General features: G+C 36.3%; 1 protein-coding gene across 1 annotated transcript; it reads left to right on the top strand.

The window, feature by feature from the left end:
* The first annotated feature begins 21668 nt into the window (after positions 1–21668).
* On the top strand, positions 21669–22368 carry LOC122025192 (EPIDERMAL PATTERNING FACTOR-like protein 9). Its single transcript, XM_042583963.1, has 2 exons — positions 21669–21959; positions 22039–22368. The coding sequence occupies exons 1-2, from the start codon at positions 21678–21680 to the stop codon at positions 22213–22215; spliced, it is 459 nt and encodes a 152-aa protein (XP_042439897.1). The 5' UTR covers positions 21669–21677; the 3' UTR covers positions 22216–22368.
* The last annotated feature ends 3768 nt before the right edge of the window (positions 22369–26136 follow it).

The following is a 26136-nucleotide window of genomic DNA, read 5'->3' as shown; positions in this document are numbered from 1 at the left end:
AAAGAAATAAAATGAAATAAAAACCAATCCTCTCACAATCAACTCACAAACTTCATACTCTTGCCGTCACACAAGAGTACCAAAATCGAAACCACCCAATTTCGGACCTCAGTGGAGATTCTAAGCTGCAAATCAATTCGAGGAATACTCACAAGTGCCGACGGACCACCCCCGACACGCTGGAAACAACCCGAACCCAAGAATGGTCCGAAAATCTGCAAATCTGAGCTCTGGATCTGGGATGAAGTTGCGGATGATGGTATGCTGTCGGATGGAGCTCAGGAACACCGGAGGACCACCGCCGATAGTCGCTGATGTGAATCGGAGTCGCTGATTTGGAGGAACACCTCCAAATCGCGCTGAAACATAGAAGATCCAAGAGCATATTTCCGTCGGAGAGAACACCCAACGACGGTTCCAAATGATCGGGATGAGCTGCTGTAGAGATTATCCACCGAGGTTGAAGCTTGGGAAATGGATTGGAGAAGGAAAGGGGTCGAAATCCGAAGAAATGCCACCGGGACGAAGCTGCTGTGCGTGGAGAGATCGACGAAGGAAGCTGGGTACTGTAGCTTCTGTTTTGAATCAGATTTGGATCTGAACGGACGGCTGGGATTGATTTGGAGCTAAATCAACGGTGAAAGTTTGCCCAAAATCCGATCTGAAGGTACTGATGTTGATCTAGGGTCTGGATCTACTCTTCCGTAGGTCGGATCGATCAGATCATCACTGGATGGCCCGGATCTGCACAGTCATCATTGAACGGTGCAGATTAATCTGGCTGGATCAATGGCTGGATGAACTCAAATCTGGATCAAAACTTCTGGATCTTCATCAATGGCTTAGATCTGCTCCCCATTAGGTTGGATCGGCCAGATCTTCAACGGATGGTTCAGATCTGTCCTATTCTTGATGAACGGTCCATAATGCTTCAAAGCTTGATCTTCTTGTTTGGACTCCGATTCGAGCCCAATTTCGGTCCAAATAGATCCAAATCTAAGATCCTTTGATGCCTGCAAAATAAGAATTAAATATTAGCATCAAATAACACCAAAAATAATATAATTTGCAATTAAGTCTAAAAATACACACTATGCACAAGATGTGATATAACCATGATTTAAACTATGAAATCAACATCAAACCATGCGTATATGAATCAAAATAATGCAGTAAAATCATGGTTATCAAGAGTCCACATCCTCAAGTGAAGAGGAAGAAATAGAAGATGATGTCATCTCTACATTGCAAGAAAAATCAAATGGAGGATCAAGCATCAACCCTACAAGCAAAGGTATAAAGATTTCAATTATTAAAGATAAAAATCATATCATTTGTTTTGAGTGTAGGGAACATGAGCACTATAAAAGTAAGTGCCCCAAATTGGCTAAGAAGAAGAGCCAAACGACACTAAAGGCTAAGGAGAAGCCTAAAGTGGTTGGTCCCACGGAACACAAGAGCAAGGAGCATATTGTGTGCTTACCATGCAATCAAAGAGGACATTATAGAAGTCAATGTCCTAAAGGGAAGAAGCCAACTAAAGTCAAAGGAGGAAGCACAAGTCTAAGGGGAGCTTCCAAGGTAAAAACTAAGGTATCATTTAATGAACCTATTCCTTTGACACATGATAAGAGGCATGCTAGAAATAATTCTTATTATTTTAGTGCTAATTATCATGAAAGTAGGAAGCATGATGACACTAAGGGTAAATATATTCCTCATGCTAGAACTACCATGCATAAGGTTAGGAAGGTAGATAATTACTTAGGAAATAACTCTAAGGACTTTAGATATAAGTCCCAAAATAGAAATGCTCAAGGTTTCAATGAGAAACCGAAATCTAGGGATTTGATAAGAGAAAATTAAGTCTTAAGGTCAAGACTTGATAATTTAGAAATGACCCTAGCAAGAATGGAAAATATTTTTAAGGGTCAAAATGAGCAAAAACTAGGGAAAACTAGGCAAGAGTCATCTAATGGCTACAGAGGTTTGAGATACAAATCTAAAGTCAAGAAGGATGTGACTTCCTTATGGAAAAGACATTTATTATGAGTGGTGAATTTCCTTGCAGCATCATGCATTAAGTTAATTTCCTTGTGATTAAGGACAAAGACATTTATTATGAATGGTGAATATCCCAACAAGTGGGATTCTACTAAAATGACATCCTAGGTGGATAATCATAAGTCTCATAATGTCTAGATAGATATGCATGATCCCTTAGTTTAGGATAAAACTAAATTTACATCTCACAAAGAATCATAAGGTGACTTGTATGTGTTTTAGTATACATTAGATACAAGTGAGATGTTAGGATGGTGAACAAAACTCAAGATGTTGATTTAGTGCATCTTGTTGAGTTTTAGGTTCATTAAAACACATAGTTATGTGTTTTCCAATCATTGGGAAAGCTAATGTACAAGTTATGTGCATTGACCCCAAAGAACATGGTTGGATATTGGTTTTGAAAATGATTTTAAATGTACTTTGAAAAACCTTGATGAAGGCTATCTTTTGATAGTAATCATCATTGAATAGTTGAGCACAAACTTGGAAGAAAACACTAGAGTTTTTACAAGTTTCAAAGTTTGTGTCAATCTTTGAAAATAGGAAGTATTTTGATAGAAACTTATTTTTCCTTGATAGTATATACCCTAAGTAGTGTCTACATGAATTTTCATGATTTTTAGATTTTTGTAGAATTTTTGGGGAGTTTCTGAAGTTCACTGAAATTGAATTTCAGGAAATCAGAAACCCAATCGATCAGCCGATTGATTGGGAAGCCAATTCCCACGAACAGAAGGGTAGTGAATCGATCAGCCGATCGATTGGCCCAGTCTGGATCGATCAGTCGATCGATTCAGAGGGAATTTCTGCGAGTAGTAGCTTGCTGTTGGTTGCTACTCGGAAAACCTATAGGTTCCTCTGTACAAAAATTTTGTACAAAGATCTGAACCTTTTCCTAGCTACCATGTGTTCTTTTAAATTAAATTTTGGATCGCCTGCGGAACTTAACACGTTTGATCCAAAACTTAATCTATTTGTTCTTTTAGGTTTTGACTTGGATCTCCTGCGGAACTTAACACGTTCGACCCAAGTCTCCTTAAGTTATTAATTCCATTAAATATTAATTTCCATAAAAGGTTCCCAGTACTGACGTGGCGAGGCACATGGCCTTCTTGGATATGGGAGCAACCACCACCGACTAGACAAAACCTTTAATAGAAAGCTAATATTTAATTTCCTAAAATAACTTTAGGTTAACCAGAAAGAACAATCAAATCACAAGGAAAAGAAAAAACAAAAGAACACTATATCGAAAACAAATTCGAAACTCTAGAATCGTATGCCTCTTGTATTTAGTATTATTTCCAAAAATAACTAGTATGATGCGGAAACAAAAATTACTAGTTATACCTTTTAGAAAGACCTCTTGATCTTCTACCGTATTCCTCTTCTAACCTCGGACGTTGTGTGGGCAACGATCTTCCGAGATGAGAACCACCAAGCACCTTCTTCTTCCTTGCAAGTTTCGGCCACCACAATTTCTCCAAGAGAAGTAGAGGTCCGGCCACCACCATCAAGCTCCAAGGGATGCAAGAAACAAAACCACCTTTCTCTCCTTCTTCTCCTAGCTAGAACCGGCCACCATCAAGTGCTCCAAGAGAGGTTGCCGCCGGCCATAAGAAGAAGAGAAGAGGAAGAAGCTAGGGCCGGCCACCAAGGAGGAAAAGAGAGGAGAAGAATAATAGAGTTGATCACCCATGAAGGCACCTCTACCCCCTCTTTTATAATCCTTGGTCTTGGCAAATAAGGAAATTTAATTAAAAACTTCCTTAATTATTTTGCCATGAAAAAGAAAATTTTATTTAATTAAAAATAATTTCCTTTTTACAAATACAATGGCCGGCCACACCATTCCACAAATCAAGGAAATTTTAATTCACACAAGAATTAAAACTTCCTAATTTGCTTTCGGAAATTTATAAAAATTTCTCAAATAATTTTTCCCTTCATGGTGGTTAATAAAAAGGAAATTTTATAAATTAAAATATTTCTTTTAAACATGTGGATAAAAGAAAGTTATCTCTAAAATTAAAATCTCTTTTAATCTACAAATAAGGAAAGATATCAAATCTTTTCTTAATCTTTTGTAGAAACTTATAAAAGAGAATATTTAATTTTAAACTCTCTTTTAAATCATGAACATGATTAAAATTGAAAGTTTTCTTAAAATTTAAAATCCTCCTTTAATTAACAAATAAGGAAAGATTTCAAATTTTAAACTCTCTTTTAAACATGTAGATGATTTACAAATAAGGAAAGTTTTACCAAAATTAAAACCATCCTTTTAATCTACAAATAAGGAAAGAGATTAATCTCTTCTCTTAATCTTTTGTAGAAAGTTATAAAAGGAAATTTTAATTTTAAACTCTCTTTAAAATCATGATATCCACATAAGAAATAATTTTAATAAAAATCCTTTTAATATTCTAGTGGTCGGCCACCTAAGCTTGGGACCCAAGCTTTGGCCCCTACAGCTCATCCACTTGGACTTGGCGGCCCTAGCTTGGGTTCCAAGCTAGCTTGGCCGGCCCCATTGGATGGGTAAGAAGGTGGGTATGGTGGGTATAAATCTCTATATACTAGAGGCTACGATAGGGACCGAGAGGAGGAATTGGTTTTGGTCTCCCGATGAAATTAAGCATCCCGTGTTCGCCAACACACAACTTAATTTCATCAATAATAATTCATTCCACTAAAGAACTATTATTGAACTACGCACCAATCCCAAATTACATTTTGGGCTCCTTCTTATTATGAGTGTGTTAGTCTCCCGTGTTTAAGATAACAATGTCCACTAATTAAGTAAGTTAACGACAACTCACTTAATTAATATCTAGCTCCAAGAGTAGTACCACTCAACTTCATCGTCATGTCGGACTAAATCCACCGCAGGGTTTAACATGACAATCCTTATGAGCTCCTCTTGGGGACATTCTCAACCTAGATCACTAGGACACGCTTTCCTTCTATAATCAACAACACACACTATAAGTGATATCATTTCCCAACTTATCGGGCTTATTGATTCATCGAACTAAATCTCACCCATTGATAAATTAAAGAAATAAATATCAAATATATGTGCTTGTTATTATATTAGGATTAAGAGCACACACTTCCATAATAACTGAGGTCTTTGTTTCTTTATAAAGTCAGTATAAAAGAAACGACCTCTAATGGTCCTACTCAATACACTCTAAGTGTACTAGTGTAATTATATAGTTAAGATAAACTAATACATAATTATACTACGACCTTCCAATGGTTTGTTCCTTTCCATTTTAGTCGTGAGCTACTGTTTATAATTTATAAGGAAACCGATAACATGATCTTCTGTGTGTGACACCACACACCATGTTATCTACAATATAAATTAATTGAACAACTACATTTATCATAAATGTAAACATTTGACCAATGTGATTCTTATTTCTAGATAAATGTTTATACCAAAAGCTAGGCTTTTAGTATACACTCTAACACTTGCAGAATCGATCAATGGATCGATTGAAGTGATTTCAATCGTTTGAATCCCAATTTCAATCGATTGGGAAGTCTGAACTGGAAAAGCCTGATTTCAGCACTTCAAGTCACTTCGAGTCCCGTTAACCATTCCAAACCCCTTTGGAATACATTTGTATACATTTAGGGTGAGTTTTCATGTGAAAACAAGTATGGATTGGTTAAGGTAGACTTAGGTGAAGTTTAGGTTGAGGTTTAGCTTCTTTATTGAATTTTGAACCTCAAAACTTCGAGTTTTAGTTTTCCTAATTATTTAGGAATCCCAAGTCATTGTTGGTGCAATGATAGAAATTTGGCCATGTTTTTAGGGGGAGTTACTCTTTGAAAACATAAAAATCTTTTCAAAGACCTTAGAAGGGGGTTAAACCTTCGTGATGAATTAATACTTAGGGTCGAGTATTGGGGAGCAATGGAAGATTGATTATCTTCATTGCTATGATGAAAATGCTCTCGGATGAGCATTGTGAAGAAGATTACTGCTCAAGGGGGAGCATTGGGTTAATGAAGGGAATCAGACCTTCATTGGTAAAGTGAAATATGCTCTTGGATGAGCATTGAGAAGAAGATTACTGCTCAAGGGGAGCATTGAATACAATGAATGGGAGGTTCATTGGGAAGTTGATGCATGCTCTAGGATGAGCATTGTGAAGTGAAGTAGAGCTCAAGGGGGAGCTTTGGAGACAATGAAGAATATGAGATCTTCATTGTGGGGTTGTTAACAACATATGAGGTTGTAAACAATGAAGAGTTAACTCTTATGGAGAAGAGTTGTTTTCTATTTTTTATGTGTGACAAAGGGAGAGAATTGAAGGTTAAGTTAGGCTTTCATTCATACTTTGTCATGGAAAGGTTAAGGCTATGAGATTTAGCCTTGTGATAAAGAAGAAGTTAAGGTTATGAGATTTAGCCTAACTTAGAGGTATTAACTAAGAAGGATTGTCAAACATCAAAAAGGGGAAGATTGTTGGAGCAATTTTCCTAAGTCAAGTTTGACCAATTTGATTAAGCTTGAGTTGAGTCAAGCTTGAGTCGAGACTTGAGTTTTGATGTTTGACAATATATGGAGATTGCTAGGGCAATCGCTCGGTTGTGGAGATGGTCAAAGAGTTGACCAGGTTGAGAAGAAGACAAGTCAAGTAGGTCAGGAATGACAGGAGACTTGACTGAGGAAGTCCTAACTGGAGGTTAGGCAGTGGTAAAGTCCTAACTAGACATTAGGCAATGGTGAAGTCCTAACTAGAGGGTAGGCAGTGGTGAAGTCCTAACTGGAGGTTAGGCAGTGGAGAAGTCCTAACTGGAGTTTAGGCAATGGGAAAGTCCCAACTAGAGTTTAGGCATATGGGAAAGTCCTAACTGGAAGTTAGGCAAGAGAGAAGTCAAATAGGTCAAGGTTGACAAGAGACTTGATTGGGAAAGTCCTAATTGGAGATTAGGCAAAGGTAAGTCCAATAGGAAGGTTGGAAAGAGTGAAAATCCAAGTACGTTAGTGTTGACCAGACTTGGTGGTGAAAGTCCTTGTGAGGAGTCAGGCAACTGGAAAGTCCAAGTGTGATCTTGGCAAAAGGAAAGTCCTGGTGAGGAGCCAGGCAATTGGAAAGTCCAAGTGTGATCTTGGCAAAGGTTGTAAGTCCAAGCATGTGGTCTTGGCATGGTAAGTCCTAGTGTGACTTGGCGAGGAGAACCCGACAACTAGGATGAGGCCGATGGAAGCTCCAGAAGGCAAGGCGTGAAGGATGGGGAGATATATGAGGGATCCAAGGCTGATGGAGGAGGCTAGAAGGCTAGTTCGAGGTTGGTCGGGAGTAACCAAATACTAGGTGTGCAAACCCAATAGGTCACGGTTGACCGAGAGTTGGGTTTGGGAAGCTGGACTTGAGTTTGAGTCAAGTCCAGGGTGTTCAATCGATCGGGCGATCGATTGAACATGCTCCAATCGATCAGCCGATCGATTGGAGTGTGTTGCGATTGTTGAATGACCCAATCAATTGGCCGATCGATTGGGGTCAGGAAATCGCGAGCACAGAAGCTCTCCCAATCGATCGGGCGATCGATTGGGCAGCAGAAGCTCTCGCGCGGACGCGAGAGCACAGAAAGACTCTGAATCGATCGACCGATCGATTCAAGCAGCCCCAATCGATCGGTCGATCGATTGGGCAGTGACCGTTGCGCAGGTTGCAGGCGATGGATGGCTGAGATTGTCCGAATGTGACGTGGCAATCGATTGAGGATGAATTTGATCGATTAGAGCTACTGTATAAAGCACAGGCAGAGATTTTCCTCAGCAGATCTCTTGCGATCTTTTGGGTCGTCTTCAGCGATTCACAGCGAGCTTCTCCGATCTACTCACACCAGTTCTTGAAGGCACTTGGGGAGGTTCTCCAAGGTTCAAGAGGTGACGACAAACACAAGTAAGTAACAAGAGGAGTGTGTTGCGTTGTATTTTTGTTTCCTCTTGTTGTATTTGTGTTGTGTTGTGTGTGAGTGTTGTACGAGGCTTCTCCGCCTCCGGCTGCGACTGAGAAGGAGGTTTTCATAGTGGAGTGAGCGTGTCGTGTAGATCCTTGGATTAGTCACCTCATCTTGAGGTAGATACCAAGTAAACCCTAGGTGTTAGCATTGGTTGCTTTTGTCTTTGTATTCCGCTGCATATCATCAAGACACAACCGACGAACTTGCGACGAGACGCTATTCACCCCCCTCTAGCGGATATCAAGGTTCCAACAATTTTAAGGGTTCACCCTCCCCTGATTAGGAGCAAACAACCCCCCGATCTTGCATCAGTGGTGTTCATCAACAAATGTCCTCTTCGGGCTCATCCTCCCATGTTTGGGAGATAGCAGTCCCCTGATCTCAGATCAGCGGTGTCCATCAGTAGATGCCCTCTTAAGAGCTCACCCTCCCTCGATTGGGAGCTAGTAGTCCCTTGATCCAGGATCAGTGGCATTCATCAACAAATGTACTCTTAAGGGCTCACCCTCCCTTATCGGGAGCTAGTAGCTCCCTGATCCCAAATCAATGGCGTTGATTAGCACACACCCTCAATGATGATCTGGTCGGACTCCCTATAGATTCTTCTCCTAGTATTATGCAATCGGAAGAATCCCAGTGGTTCCCAATCATCACACACTCAATGACCATCCAAGCGGGCTTTTTGTAATTTTTTTTCAAAGTATTGTATGATTGGAAGAATCCCAGTGATTCCTGATTGACACACCCTCAATATGACCATCTGGTCAGGCGCTCCGAAAATTCTTCTCCAAGTATTTTTGTGATTGGAAGACCTCACAGTGGTTCTCGATCGGCACCCACTCAATGACCACCCGGTCGACCATTCAGACATACTCTCATCATCCGACCACTACACAATTGAACAAAATCGCAAAAGCCTTTTCACTTCTACATATGACCTCTCGACCCAATACAAGTAAGCCCTAAAAAATAATGATAAAAACTCCTCACTTATCCAGATTTTCTGAGTTAGACAACTCCTCCCACACTTTATGTAGATCGAGGAACTCCAAGGAGGTACTAGACAGTAGATGCTTGACCTTGTAAACTTGTTGAATCGCGCCTTCAAAACCTTGCCACAGTCTTTTCCACACTTGGGCGCCCATCAGGTCAAAATTGTTGGTGCGGGAAGTACCAAACGATCGAACCTGCGTTTTGATTATGTCAAAGGGTCAAAAGTTAAGTTATTTTGTTATCTAATAAGGTTGATTGAGCTTGCAGGAAAAGTCCTAAGTGTTCTTTGGTAAAAGTCCTAGTGGATTCTAGGCAGGTGGAAAATCCTAGGAGGTGGTAACCCTAGGTGATGAAAAGTCCTAGCTGCGATTAAGCAGGTGGAAAAACCTAGGGGCGGTAACCCTTGGTCATAGGGGGTGGTAACCCTAGGTGGAAAGTCTTTGCGGGTCGAGCTCTTTGGGCAAAATCCTAGAGTCGGAGACTCTAGGTTGAAATCCTGGTGGTCGCGGACCGGGTGGATGTCTGGACGGGTCGTGGAGTGGACATCGGGTATGAAGTCCGGAAGCCTCGGGCCTGAGAAAAAGTCTAGTCAGTTTGGAGGACTGGTTTGGCAACAGGTAACTTCTCCTGAGAGGAGTAGGTGAGGACACATTCCCTGAAGAGGGAACAGTAAGCGTCGGTTTGACCTAGAGTTTTGACGAAACTCAAAGTCAGAACCGGACAGTCAGAGACTGTCAAATTTCATATTATATATATTATTTTTTTTGTCTGGACTAACTCTATTTTACAGAAAATAAGGGGCTAGAAAAAGCTTATCCGACCGCTCAGAGTTGGTTCGGGTGCTCGGAGTCGGTCTAGACGCCCAGAACCCAAAAGTTATCTGCAAGCTGATGTGGCACACGTTGATTGGCCGAACTATGTGTTCTAGGCGTCTGAAACAGCCAATAAAAGCAGCCTTCAACCAGGAGCTTCAGAACAACATTCCGAACAAGTTCCGCTTCTTGGAGCTGCTCAAAAAAATGCCTCCTCGACGCTCAAAAGCTGCCCCGACGACGATTGTGCTAAGGATTCAACTCTCCAAGTTGTCGGTATTGTTGTATTTCAAAGTTACTTCTACTTCAACTATAAATCTTGTTGTAACCTTCGATTAATTAGTAATTGGCCATCGAAAGTATTCTCACATGCAGACCTTGGAGTAGGAGTTGTCACATGCTCCGAACCAAGTAAATCTTGAAGTGCTTTCTCTTGTCTCTGTCTTTTCATTATTCCGCTGCATTTTTACTCGATTATTTTTAAACGAACGAATTAGCTGCGAGTGTTATTCACCCCCTATAGGACGCAACGATCCTAAAAAATAATCTTGTGATGGTAGGAAATCCTCCAAGAATTTTGCCTGACACTCTTCTTCCCAGCTTTATAGGTCGCTACTTCAACCTACATAAGCTCCAGTTGCACATTCACCACACCCTGACTCTTTATTAATGGTTCTTGTAAAACCTAAGTCGCATGAATTCTGGACAATCAAAGTAAGAATTCGAATAGGAAAAACAAGAACATATGAGCATGAATCTTCGTTTCATCGAGAACACGACATAAGGAAATAAATACTGTAATTACAAAGAACCTGAATGCAGCGGAATTATCATGGTTCTTCGTGCAGAGCTCGTCGATCCAACAATCCTGCGGAAGAAGAAGGAGGAGAAGAAGGTTGGCCTTCCGAAGGAGTTAGGGTTGACGACGCCGGATTCTCTTCGTCAATGGGGAACGAAGAAACGTCTCAAAATTACCCTAATCCTCTGGGGACCAACCCATTATATAGTGCACATCTATTATCAACCCATCAATGATAATTGATGTGGGACTATAAATCCATATATACTAAACATCTATTATCAGCAAATAGATGATAATAGATGCGAGACTATAGGTTTTACACATATGAGATCCACATCCAATTACCCGAAATCCACTAGACATAAGTTAGATCACTTTAAAGGATTCGAATCGTATTCACGTGTACAACTTACAAATAAGCCCACCAAATAGGGATAATTATATCCAACAATCTCCCACTTGGGCTATATGTGAGTTGTATGTGAAATATAAGTAAAACTTTAGTTGATATTAAACTTTATTGGTATAAAATACCCCTGTAAACAATCTGGTCCATTAATTTTATTGGTATAGAACTAAAGAGGTCATAGCTACTGTATATGATCGTAACAAGCTCCAACAGTAATCACAATACCAATATCATTAATGTCATCGATCAAGATGTGGATGTATAGAGTGAAAATTAAATGAAATGTGATCAATACATGTCAATTTCCAACTGGTCCTAAGATGACCTCAAAAAAGGTCAGATCATATTTGCAAAATACTTTATGCTAAACTGCAATAGCAAATCATGATCAACTTTATGATTCCAAAAGGAATTTTTATCATATTTACAAACACCAAATGCTAAACAACAGTAGTAAATGATGATATCATAGTCAGAGTGTCAAACAAACATATAAATTCCCATTAATGTTTTGAACTTTAAGTACGTACAATAATCAAAACAAAATGTTTGTCTTTATTATCAAATATAGAGCAATAAAATAAATACAGACTCCCACTAGATGAGTTCTTCTTCTATAAGAAGGACTCCCATATCCACAATATGCGCATGAAACACCTTAGGCACCAAGCCTTTGGTGAGTGGATTGGCCAACATAGAATCTGTGCTGATGTGCTCTACCATAATCTGACAACTTTGAACTCTTTCTTTAACCGCTAGAAACTTGATGTCGATGTGCTTGGACTTCGATGAACTACGGTTGTTCTTGGCATAAAGTTCTACGGCCTTGTTATTACAGTAGATCCTCAGTGGCCTGTCAATACCATCAACAATCTGTAATGCTGTGATGAAGTTCCGCAGTCAAATCCCGTGATTGGATGCTTCGTAGCATGCTACTAACTCTGCCTCGATCGTAGAAGTGGCTACTAACATCTGTTTGACGCTCCTCTAAGATATAGCCCCTCCAGCAAGCATGAAGATATAGTCCGAAGTAGATCTTCTGCTATCCAAGCATCCAGCAAAATCGGAGTCTGAATATCCAATCACCTCCAGATGATCTGATCTCCGATACGTGAGCATATGTCTTTTGGTTCTTTGCAAATACCGCATTACTCTCTTTACCGCTTTCCAGTGTGACGATCCTGGGTTACTAACAAATCTGCCTAACATCCCCACTATAAATGTTATATCTGGTCGAGTACAAACTTGTGCATACATTAGACTTCCCACTGCTGACGCATATGAGAATTGCTCCATCTCCTTTATTTCAAGTTCAAGCCGTGGACACTGCTGCAAGCTGAACTTGTCACCTCTTGACACAGGTGTGTCACTGGGTGTACAATTCTGCATACCATACCTTATAAGCACCTTTTCAATATATGCCTGTTGTGAAAGTCCAAGAATACCTCTTGAACGATCACGATAGATCTATATGCCTAAAACAAAGGATGCTTCACCAAGATCTTTTATTTCAAAATTACCAGATAGAAATGACTTGGTTTGATGCAACATACCCTTATTATTGCTCACAAGCAATATATCGTCCACATACAAAACAAGTATAAAAAACTTGCTCCTACTGAACTTGACATATATGCACTGATCAACAGGGTTCTCTTTAAATCCAAATGAGGTAACCACTTGATCAAATTTCCGGTACCACTGACGGGATGCCTGTTTTAAACCATAAATAGATTTCTTTAATCTACATACTAGGTGCTTTGAGTCGTTAGACTCAAAGTTCTCTGGTTGCACCATATATATAGACTCCTCTATATCTCCATTGAGGAATGCGGTCTTTACATCTATTTGATGTAGCTCCAAATCATAATGAGCTACAAGTGCCATGATTACCCTAAGGGAGTTTTTCGTCGACACAGGTGAGAAAGTGTCTTTGTAATCAATGTCTTCTTTTTGAGTGAATCCCTTGGCAACGAGACGAGCCTTATACTTTTCGACATTACCCCTTGAATCCTGCTTGGTTTTAAATATCCATTTACAACCAACGGACTTCTTTCCTTCAGGCAATTCGACAAGTTCCCAAACGTCATTGTCCGCCATAGACTTCAACTCTTCTTGCATGGCGTTAATCCACCTTTTAGATCAGAGCATTGTTTGACTTCTTGGAAAGATGTAGGATCACCTTCCAACCTTATGTCAAAGTCATGCTCTTGGAGATAAACATAATCACGAGAATTCGTGCTTCTCCGTTCCCTTGTGGATCGCCTTAAAGGCACTTGTATTTGAGGTGGTTGAGGTACTTGCTCATCAATATGAGGCAATACTTTAATTTCAGTGGTAGGTTCCTCCAATTGCATTGGAGATGTCATGGGAATATCTTGGTTCACTATGCTTACTGGATGTGTGATACCTATAATGTGCGGTATGATAACCATACCGCTACTGATCGCACTAGTAGTAACCACAGGAGGATTGTCATCGCATTCCTCAAAAGATATTTCCCTGATTTTATCACTCCCACTGTCCTCAATGAACTTGACATTTCCCGTTTCGAAGAAGGATCTATTAGAGGGATCATAAAATTTATATCCTCTTGACTTTTCAGAGTATCCTTCAAAATTACAGCTAACCATTCTTGAGTCCAGTTTCCTTTCATTAGGCTTGTAAGGCCTAGCTTCAACTGGACAACCCCAGACGTGTAAGTGCCTAATGCTAGGCTTCTTACCCGTCCACATCTCGAATGAGATTTTAGTTACTGCTTTACTAGGTACTCTATTGAGTAGGTAAACTGCAGTCTTGAGTGCTTCACCCTACAAGGACTCTGGTAGAGAAGTGAAAGCCATCATACTTCTTACCATATCTTTTTAGGGTTCGATTGCGATGCTCAGCTATACCATTCTGACTGGGTGTACTAGGCATGGTATATTGAGGCACAATTCCACACTCAGCAAGGTATTTCGCAAAAGGTCTTGGACGTTGTTCACCTGATCCATCATATCGACCGTAATATTCACCTCCACGGTCGGATCGAACAACTTTAATTTTCTTACCTAGTTGAAGTTCAACTTCGGCTTTGAAAATTTTGAACATGTCCAAAGATTACGATTTCTCATGAATAAGGTACAGATAGCCAAATCTGGAATAGTCATCTATGAAGCTAATAAAATATATGTGTCCATTCCAAGATGTCTTAGGGAATGATCCACAAATATCCGTATGTATTAGCTCCAAAACATCACTACAACGACTAACCCCCTTATTCTTTTTGTTAGTGGTCTTCCCCTTGATATACTCTATGCAGACATCAAAGTCTGACATATCAAGAGAATCGAGAATTCCATGTGACATTAATCTTTCTAGACGTTGTTGGGATATATGTCCTAAACGCCTATGCCACAACATGGAAGAATTCTCATTAGTCAATTTATGCTTCATACCTATACTATGCATTATCACGTTGTCGACTGTAGGAGTAAAAGTGTTCAATTTATAAAACTTATCAACCAAGGAATCATTGTCAACCAACACTGAATTAAAGAAAATACTAAAAATTTCATTTCTAAATGAACAAGAATAACATGATTTGTCCAAACAAGAAATTGAAATTAAATTCCGTCGAAAAGATGGTACAATAAATGTATTTTCTAAATCCAGAAAGACATTGGTTCCTAAACAAAGCCTAAAAACACCAATCGACTCGACTTTAGCCTTCTTTCCATTTCCTGTATAGATGTATCTTTCACCATCAAGCGGAAGTCGACTCCTGAGACAACCCTGCATAGTGACACTTATGTGAGTAGTAGCACCGGTATCTATCCACCAAGTGTCAGTGGGTACAATAGCTAGATTGACTTCCGAACTAACAAAGTTGAGAAGTTTACCTTTCTTTACACACCAGTTAGCGTACTTGAGGCAGTCTTTCTTCATATGACTTTTCTTCTTGCAAAAGAAACAAGTGGATTCCTTATTTTACTTCTTGTGCTCCTTATGGTCATTGCCTCCAGAATTTGCAGTTTGTTATCCTTTTCCTTTGTTGTTGATCCTCTTTCGTTTCTTGCTCGTACTTTGAGAACCAGATGCTAAGTGAGCACTCTCAGATGTCTCAATCTTTAGTCTCCCCTCCTCTTGCACGCATTGAGCAATAAGCTCATTTAATGTCCACTTTTCATTTTGAGTATTATACGATATCTTAAAAGGAGTGAACCGTGCAGGCAGAGACATCAAGATGAAATGCACTAACATACCCTCAGACATATCGAGTTTTAGTGCTTTCAGACTTGTCGCTATATTGGACATCTCCATAATGTACTCCCTTATGTTTCCTTTACCATTATACCGCATGGTTACCAACTTCGTAAGAAGTGTGGTAGTCTCGACCTTTTCATTTGAGGTGAATCGGTCTGCTAATTGGTCCAGGAAACTCTTAGCATCTTCTCGCATTTCCTTCCTTCATTTTCAATTCACCATTGACATAATACATCAAAATGTTGACACAATATCAAAAAAGTCATTCCGATTTAAGACCCAAACTTTGACATGACTCGAGATAACCTTGCATGCATTATATTCTAAAGCTATGTGGGAGCTAGAACCTCTTTCTCTTACCAAGTTTACTTTACAGTAGGTTGTAAATGAGTTTTGATAGTGAGGTTTATAGGGCCATTGTGATGCTAAGAGGGGTGGGGGTGAATAGCTTCTTTTCGATTCACTCATTCCGTGAACTTCTGTAAGTGTGCAACGGAAATAATGATAACACAATTAGATCACATAGCAACGACATCAGAATTTACTTGGTTTACAATCTCCTAGAGCTACTAATCCAAAACTTAGACTCCTAGTGATAATACCATTAATTTTCACCTTGTCAGACACCTTCCGGAGCTAGGAAAACCTCTTACAACAACAGTCTTTTATAGATTTTGAGAACAACGGTATAAAAAATAAGAACAATATACACAAATCTCGTAGAAAAACAAGTCTCTCCTTCTTTCTTCTTGCATAAATTACAGGTGAAGAGGAGGTGTTCTTGGAGTTCTTTACATCAAGACGAAAGTTGATGCAACATTTATAGGATCTTCAAACGAGTAGGACTGCTTCAAAATATTTAGGCTTCTACTTGCAACATATGCTACATTTGACAATTAATTAACTGTTGAGCAAGAAACTTCAAATTTGTGGTTAAAATCTTTAAACCCTAGGTAGTGAGAAATCTTAGAGGAGTGAACTTTAAGCAAGTATGACTAGTAGGTTCAAATGATTAAAAAAAGGTATTTGATCGACTGAAGCATAGTGTCACTAACACTATTTTTAGAGGTGTAGTTGAACCGAGAATTGAGCTAAGATAAACAGTAAGAGGCTCAAGCTTGATTCATTTTACCTAAGCTCAAGCTTGACTCGAGTTTGATTCGAGTTTTAATTCTTAAGTTAGAGCTCGACTCATAATGAAATTAAATAGTCCACGAATAGCTCGAGCTTGGTTCAAAAATGGCTCATTTAAAGGTTAAACAATCATAGTTCGAACTCAGTTCAAAAATGACATGTTTAAAAGTTAAATGAGCTTAGTTTAAACTCAATTCGTTAATATATAGTATTTATAATTCAGATTTTATATATATATATATATATACACGAGCCTCTTAACGAACACATTCCTAAGTCTCTAGACGAACATGTTCACGAGCTCACAAACCAAATATTGTTAAGCTCCAGCTTGGCTCATTAACTTAATTGAATGAACTCGAACAAACTTTTTTTCGAACTAAGATTCGAATAGCTCACAAACGACTTTGCTCGTTTACACCCCTAACTATTTTGCATTACTATTTCTATCTATTGTTCTAACTCAATTTTACAAGGGTTTTGGTTGACCAAATTATGAGTCTTTTTTTTTTTTGGTGAAAATGTTTCTTTACAATCAATAACATCTTGTTGAGTGTATCATTTAAGAACAAGTCTAACTTTATATCATTTAATATTGTCATTCGAATCATGCTTGCTTTTAAAAACTCATTTGCATCTAACTTGTTTGAAACCTTTTAACAATTCAATGATATCCCAAACATCATTTTCATATATGGATATCAACTCTTATTTTATTGTATTGATCCATTTTTTCTGATTCTATACTTTCAATGGTTTGTGAAAATAAAACAGAATCTTCATAAATTCCAAAATGTAATTCATTTGCATCTGGTTTTTTTGAGTTATTTTTTTTCAAGGGATATTTCATCATGTTATTTAATATTGTTATGTCGTTCTTCAACAACTAGAATAACTTTTGGAATAACACTGGAGGAAGGAATACTTATAGATAAAGAAATATTTGTCTTAATTTTATTTATATCCATATTTCATTATTAAGGAATTTTACATTATCAATTTCTACTATTGTTGGATTATGATTATGATAATAAAATATATGCCCTATAGATTTCTCTAAATAACCAATAAATTAATTACGAATTGCTCGAGAATATAACTTTCTTTCATCTGGATTTTAAACTCTTGCTTCTATTAGACAACCCTAAACATGCAAGTGTCATAAGTTTGGTTTCCTAGTTGTCCACAACTCAAAATGAGTTTTTTTGGAACCACCTTACTAGGAACCCTATTAAGCAAGTACAATGTTGATTTTAACACATACATCCACAATGATTTGGGTAATGTTGAATTATTCATCATACTCCTAACCATATCCATTAATGTGTGATTATACCTTTCTGCCACACCATTTTATTAAGGCATGTATGAGAGTATATTGTACGCATATCATGTATTTTAAGAGTTTTGCAAATGAACTTGGACATTATCATGTATAATCATACTTCCTATAGTATTCACCCCTTCTATCAAATTTTACAATTTTTACTTTCTTGTCTAATTGTCTTTCAACCTCATTAATGTATATTTCAAAAGCATTTACTATTTGATATTTTTTTATTTAAACATATAGACATATCTGTAACATGAAAAATCATTGATGAAGATGATAAAATATTTTTATCTACCAAAAGATAAAATATCAAAAGGTCCACATACATCAACATGTATTATTTCAAAAAGTTCAGTATTTCTTGTGGTTCCTTTCTTATGATGTCTAATTTTTTTTTTCTTAACACAATCTACACAAATTAAACTTAGTAAAATATACATTATGTAGAATTTCATTCTTTACCAATCTTTTTAGTTTTTCTTTAGATATGGGACCTTAGCGCCTATGACACAAGAATGTCAAACTTTCATTAAGCATATTACACTTAATTTATTATCAAGTTTAAATTTATATAACCATCAATAAAACCTCCAGAACTAATAAGTCTTGAAATCTTGTATAAATTAAAATAATCTTTTCCAAAATAAAATCAAAATCATAAACATCAAATTTTGAAAGAGAAATAAGGTTCTTAGAAATTGATAGGACATAAAGAGTCTAATAGGTATAATGATAATTAGTATCTAAATGATAAGCCCCTATGCCTTCAATTGGAACCTTTATATGATTTCCTATGTATAGAAAAATCTTAGTTCAATTTATGGTATGGATGGTGAGGAATCTTTGCATTTTCTTTTTTTGGTAATCCAAGTTTTAATTCTTCGAACCGATCAATCTGGGAGGTGACTAGTCCGACCCCATGAAAATTTTTCACCAACCACCAAGGTAAATTTATAAGTGTGAACAGCTCGTAGCTCCACAGTCAGTGTTCTAGGGTTGTCTTCCTATTGGAGGAAACTAATTCCACAGTGCTCCGCAGCTAGGAATTGACCCATGGATATCTGGTTAATTGTGAAAGTGTTGTACTATTGCACTGTACCTTGGGGGCAATCTCTGCGTCATTTTGGATACATGTAGGGGTGCAAACGAATCGAATCAAGCCGAATATACATAAAAATGTAAGGCTCGAATTCGGCTCAAAATAAGTATATTCGAGTTCGAGCTCGATTCGAAGTTCGAAAAATTTAAAATGTCTGGTTCGAGTTCGGTTCGAATTAGGGCTCGGGTTCGAGTTCGGCTCGAAATATTCGAACATGTTCGCGAACTATTCAAATTATTGCTCGAAAATAGGTTCAAAAGGCTCAAAATTTATTTATTTAATATATATTTAACTTATATTAATAAATATTAAGGCTCGCGAACGGCTCGAACAATATAATTTGGGCTCGAGTTCGGCTCGAAAAAAGTTCGAACATGTTCGAGTTCGGCTCGAATTCGAATACGAATCGAATATTTTTCGAGCCGGCTCAAAAAGCTCGCGAGCCGACTCGATTCATTTGCAGCCCTAGATACATGAGTCGTAGCACCAACATCAAGCCACTAAGTATTATGAGGAACATCAATCTTTAATTCAAAACAAAAATAAGTTGCTAATATACCTTTCTTTACAAACTAAATTTTGCATTTAGAAAAATCTTCTTGATAGTGTCCTTTCTTATAAAAATAAAACTTATTATTATGTTCCTTCTTATCCATCTGAGGAGCTTTAATATGTCTTTTTTTTTTAAAAAAAAAAGCTTTTAGCTTTTAGTTTTAGTATTTTACCAGCTCCTTGAATAGTGAGGTTAATGAAATGTCTTCACAAATTCTTAAGCCTATTTTCCTCTTAAATAAGCTTATTTATCAATTCATTAACGTTCCATTTTTTCCTTAATAGTGTTATATTTAATTTGAAAAAAAAAAATCATATTCATCAGATAGTAAGTTCACAATAAACTAAATCAAGAAAGAGTCATCCACAGTCATTCCTAAGCCCTTTAATCTTGCTATAATATTAGTAATCTCAATGGTATATTCTTGCATATATACTCTGTGATCCATCAAACTTCATGATCATGAGTTGTGCCATTAATATACCAGCGAGTGACTTATCAGTAGAATGAAAGTGATCTTCCACGAACTTTAAATATTCCTTTGTATTTTCTATTTATGGAATGATAGTTTTAATGTTGTTTACAATAGTCATTCACATAAACATAAGACTTAATCTAGTAAACCATTCTCATGTTTTATATTTGAACTTCTCTTGTTCATATGCTTGAATTAGTAATAACAATGTGCTTTTCTTTTAGAAGTGTCAAATTAAGATACAAGACACCTAAATAAAAATTGATTTGCTCACTCCATTTAGAGTAAGGATGATAATGTGTTGGGTTTTGAATAGATTCCATATCTCTGTCCTTATATCCGTTAGATATCGGATATCCATCTCTATACTCATATCCATTAAAAGCTCGGATATTTTCAATACTAATATTTTTTATTTTCATCCAACTAACATTGTTCAACAAAAGCATATTATATATATTATTTAATTAAGTATTTATGTTGATATAAGATATTGGTAGTCCTTCCGATCCATACCCTCTTTCATTTAGGTTGAATATTAAATTTTCTATCAGATTCGAAGAAAATTATTACTCCTAATTCAGAAAAGTTCAAACTATTAAATACACTAATAATAGAAGAAGTTTGCGAAAGAATAGGAATTATTACAAACAAGACATACAGATTCATATAATGTTAGAATATATTTAATACACCTTTGGCTAATATTACAATATACTTTCAAAAATTAAACGTCTCATATTATTAAGAAAATAAAAAATATTCAATCAAACACATATGTCACCTTTGATAAATAAAATATATTTAGTTTAAGAATTTTAATTTTCTTAATTTATTTAGTAATCCGAGCTCTTCTAATCAACTAATCCAAACCAATTGTCTATTAATTATCAAGATAAATAAAAAAGTGTGAATAATTCGTCGCTATGATAGCGAGTGTTTTAGAATTATCTTTCCACTTGCCACTTGAGAATGAATTATGTTCCCACTTACCACTTGAGGAAATTAATTTTACAATGTCCTATAACTGAGAATGAAATTATGAATGTCTGGTAGTTCACTTTACCATTGTACAGTAGCCAGAGAACATAGATTTCTTAACGTAGACACCACATATAATAAATATCTTTATTATATTTATATTATTATATGTTTTACATAAAAAGTCACATATATTAATTTTTCTCTACTTTCCTTTCTATTATATTTATAAATAACTTCTTTATTTTATACCTCCATCCTACATCAATTATAATAATTATTATTATTCGCATCTGTTATGATAATAATAATTATTATTTTAGAGATGAATTACATCCAATTAATAACTTCAATTGCATAAAGTTATTTTAGTCTTAATTCCATTTTTTTCTTTATTTTTTAAGGCCAATTACATTTGATAATTATCTAACACTGCACATCAAATTTGTTGATAAACGTTCAATTCATTCATGTACAATCCTAATAAATTCTCCCTATGCAACATCAACATCTACACTAGTAAACATGTAAAATAATTTTTTAAAAGAATTATATATTGAAATTATAAAGTAACTTACTACCCCCAAACCCAAGACTAGAGGGAGAGAAAATCCAAATGAAAAATAGAAGAAACTAATGAACAGATAAACAAGATATATATATAAATGGACAAGAGGCAAACAACAAATGTGAAATCCAGAGAAAAAGAAATCATTCAAGCGTGCAGCAGCTAGCAAAGAGTGCATCATAATAATTGACATTCAACTTTGTCATCAACTGTGAATGCAACATTACATCCAGTGGGGGACCTCAAATTCTTTGGTTGCATGCATGGGAACATCCTACAGCCCAGGCCCCTTTCTTTTATCTCCATTCCACCTCTTCTTCTTTCCCATCCCTTCCAACTTCTTCAACTCAACAGGAGAGTCCATGGCAATGGCTTCCACCTCCTTCCTCCTCTTCTACTTCCTCCTCTCCACCTTTCTCCTCTCCCCCTTTAGCCACCTCACAGGCTTCGAAGGACGAGTTACTACTGATCACTCAAGCCTTCTTCCACTGCATAAGGTAGGTCAATTTCTACTCCTCAATGCATGCTCTCGTTTGAGCACACACTTAGCTTCTTATCTATTGATTGTTTGCTCAGGTAGAGATGGCCAGTGGTGGCATGACTAGTGGGGAGTTGATAGGCTCCATGGCTCCAATCTGCACCTATAATGAATGTAGAGGTTGCCGATTCAAGTGCAGCGCTGAGCAGATCCCTGTCGACGCCAGCGACCCCATGAACAGTGCCTATCGTTATCAATGTGTGTGTCACAGGTGATCTTGTCAGGCACAGACTTACTGGAATCACAAGTTTTGCAGCAATTAGTATTGTAGATCTTATTCAGAGTACTCCTGCTGTTCTTGTTAGCTCATTCATGTAGTTTACAGCCTGTGTGAAGTATTAGTTTCCCATGGAGGATTTGATTGAGAAGATTTGGGTTTTCTTTTGGATGGTTAAATGAATGACTATGAAAGTGTAATTCATGTGATCAGAGGGTGAAAAAAAGGTTGCTTACATCATGCATCTAGGGTAGGGCTGTAAACGAGTCTAAGTTCCTCTAAATATTTTGTGTTGTTCAAACTTATTTGATAAAATAATTGAGCTAAGTCAAATTAAACTTAAAATGAGCAGAATAATTGAAATAGTTGTTTAATTAAGTTTGACTTGATTTTTTTTTTTTATGAGCTTGAATTTGATTTGTTTGGATTAGCTCTCAATTCGAGTTTATTTGGTTGCTTAAAACTTTTATATTTTTAAATTTATTTGGTTGGTTAGTGAGATTCGTTTTGAAAGTTTGTTTGTCTATTTGCAAGTTTGACAAGAGTTTTATTGATAATTTTTACAAATAATTTAAAAATTTTATCTATGAACATTAATAAATTGAAGATGTCATTTAATTTAATTAATTATTTAAAGTCATTCATTTAATTAATCTTAATCTGGTATATATTAAATGATTATAAGTCGAACACCAACGTTTGATTTATTTAGAAACTTATTTACATGTGAGAAGAAATATGACTAGGTTTTAGATTTTCATCCGTTCTTTTATATACTGCTGAAGAGACCAAAAATACTGTGGCATCCATTTAGGTTTGAACTAAAAGAATACATGCATGTGCTGGTCCTTGTAAGTCTGCAATATTGTCAGTGAACTGTAACTTATTTGTTATGTTTTACAACAAAGAAAAAAATGGTCACCTAAACTAATATATATTGAAGTGAATGTTCTCTATCATATGTTTATTGTGTTGTTTGTCATATGCATACATAAAGATATAAATATAAAAACATAATCTGGCACAAGTTAATAGATTGATACCTCCAACTTATACTTAAGCCGGAGAGGTTAACAGCTCAAGCACGCCAACGAGAAAGAAGTGTCAATTAATGGTCAATCTAAATATGAGTTGCGAGGACTTTAGTTCCCTAGTACTCCATGTGCCACACTAGGGCCGTCGATCTATTAAATCATTTTTTGAACACATCGAAACAATCTACTTGAATTTGACCATTTGGTATCATTGTACCAAAAGATGATGTCCGTGAAGTTTGAACGAGAAGTCCCTTGCTCAAAATCATAGTGACACAATGCAATCATGCAGGACTTGATCGAAATACAAACAGAGACGTGGCATGACCAAAGTCATTGATAACTCGATGACTCAAGGTTTGTGGAGATCGGAGGAGAAGGATAGTATTAGACATCACATGAAGAAGGCCAACTATGTAGGAAAAAGATAGCACGTGGGGAGAGCTAAGGAAAACTCTTGGTGAGTTAAGAGATATGTGACCGGGAGTGGGTAGTTCTTAACTTAGGTGAAGGCTCGACCATTAAAATGATTGTAATTAACAAACACTACATAAAAACAAGATTTTAGGGACGATTTTTTAAAAAATTTTCATCGTAAATTTTTTTTCGACGAATTTTGCGACAAAAATATATTTGTCGCAAATCAATCGTTGCTAAATTTTGTAATGAAAAAAATAATTCGTCCTAAATTTTACGATGAACTATAATTTTCATCACAAATTTTGTTACAAATATACACCTTATAGTGTCTTTAAATTTGGGACGAAAATAGATTTTCGTCCTGAATTAGAGACAAATTCTAGTTCATCTCAAATTTGGGATGAATTTTTGTTCGTCCCAAAATCCGGGTTTACCCCGAATTCCCAAGGTTCGTCCCAAATTATGGAAGAGTTTTGGTTCGCCCCAAATTGGAGACGAATTTGATTTATCCCAAATTCGGGATGAATCAATTCGTCCCTAATTTGAGATGAACATAGTGTGGGATTTTGGGATGAACCCAAATTCATCCAAGGTTCATCCCAAATTCGGGATGAATCAGAATTTGTCCCTAATTCGGGGCGAACCCAAATTCGTCTCAAATTTGAGACGAACCTTAGTTTGTCCCAAATTTTATCCCAAAACAAAAAAAAAATCACAACTTCTCTACATTTTTATTTTCTTTATCCTATTTACATATCAAATACATCATACATAATTTGAACTATAAATCTCTTATCATTCCCATATCCAAATTTATAATATATTAGCCAAACCTCAAACACACATCATATTTATACACATCCAAACAACAAGAACTACACATCCAAAAAACAACAAAAGCTACACATCCCATGTCTAACATTCAAATATGTCAACTCAACACACATCATATTTATACATCAAAATAAGAACTAGTTTGGTTCAACAACTCATAATCCAAATAACAAATACCTCAAAGCATCTAAAGCATAAAATAAAATACTAATCATCATGCTTCGGGAGCTTCGTGTGCCTTCTTCCGTTCTTCGTTCTTCTTTTCCTACGTCAAATTACAAATGAATAATAACTAATATTTATAACAAAAAAAAAATATCTAAAACATATCAATGATATCATATTGAAATAAGACATCTAAAACTTATGCAACTAACTTTTCAATGTCATGTCCCCTTGCCTTTATCTTTGCTTTTCTCATTCTTTATATTTCCTTGTGGTTCCTAATGGCTACAAGGAAATATTGGTCATTCTCTTAAAGATAAGAGAGGGGTAAAAAAATCAACCAAAGTGGGAAATAAGTTTGCTTCAATTATCCCAATTCCTTTTCTTTCATCTCTTCGAGGTGAGTTTCAACTTTGCACAAAACCCACTAACCATTAGAAGATCAAGGTGAACTTCAACATAAACAGTGGAGTTTCATACCTAGAAGAAGCAAGAAATCCAAAAAAGATTAACCAAATAAATCTAGAGGAAGCAAAATAGTTGGACTGCAGAATTTTAACATAAAATGATTTTTACACTGTTAATACAATAATATCATCAGTTCATACCAACAAAAATAAGAAAATCTACTATTGTAATCCAAGGTTAAAAAATGTAACTACGTACAGAAGATCTTTTTTTCTTATACGCCTATATATTCTTCTGTAAAACGTCTTGTCCAAATCAACTGTGTCCTCGTCGTATCACCATGCTATGTCATGTTTTTAAAATTATTCATCCAATTGATCTATTTGATAGTGCAAATATTCTCTTACCTAAGGATTTCAATATTGAATGCATATGATTCTACTATCTAGTTATGAATTATCAATGTCTGGATATGATGTATCCTAATACATGATTATCATAATATATCAAAGACTTAGATAGTAAAAAAATATCATTTATCCTTATTTGCATGAAACATACATGAAATAAAACTTGTAATTAAGCATAATAAAAATGTATAGATCATGTAATAAAAAATACATGTATCAAATGTTTATGACATAATAAAAGTATTGAAACATATATAGCTAAATTTGCATAGATTAGTATTAGACAAATCAAAAATATAAAACATGGCATAACATGCAAAGTAAGGTAAAATAAAATTATAAAAGGAACTATAACAATGCATGCTAAAAAAATTCTAATATAAAACTTACCATAAATTAACTAAAATGCACCACCATTGCCATCATCATGATCACCATCATCACTGTCACGGGAAGATTCTGACTTGGAGTAGAAATTAACTGAAAATGTTGTAAAATCAATTCCTGATTTAGACGCATTTGTCTTATTTCTTCCTCCCTTTCATTTAAAATCTCCTTCAACTATGAAACTTCTTCAGTCAAGTGATTCATCTGCTGGGTTTGTGAGGAGGAAGAAGATATATGACCAACTCTATAGGTGCATTTGGT

The sequence above is a fragment of the Zingiber officinale genome, chromosome 9B (assembly GCF_018446385.1).
Source record: "Zingiber officinale cultivar Zhangliang chromosome 9B, Zo_v1.1, whole genome shotgun sequence".
NCBI classification, from domain to species: Eukaryota; Viridiplantae; Streptophyta; class Magnoliopsida; order Zingiberales; family Zingiberaceae; genus Zingiber; species Zingiber officinale.
This window is presented reverse-complemented; position numbering and strand designations above follow the sequence as displayed.

What these genes read in the sequence shown, in the direction of transcription:
- LOC122025192 (XM_042583963.1), top strand. Translation starts at nt 21,678, where the DNA reads ATGCAACATTACATCCAGTGGGGGACCTCAAATTCTTTGGTTGCATGC. An exon ending in GCCTTCTTCCACTGCATAAG is followed by an intron (nt 21,960 to 22,038) that starts GTAGGTCAATTT and finishes TTGTTTGCTCAG; the next exon opens with GTAGAGATGGCCAGTGGTGG.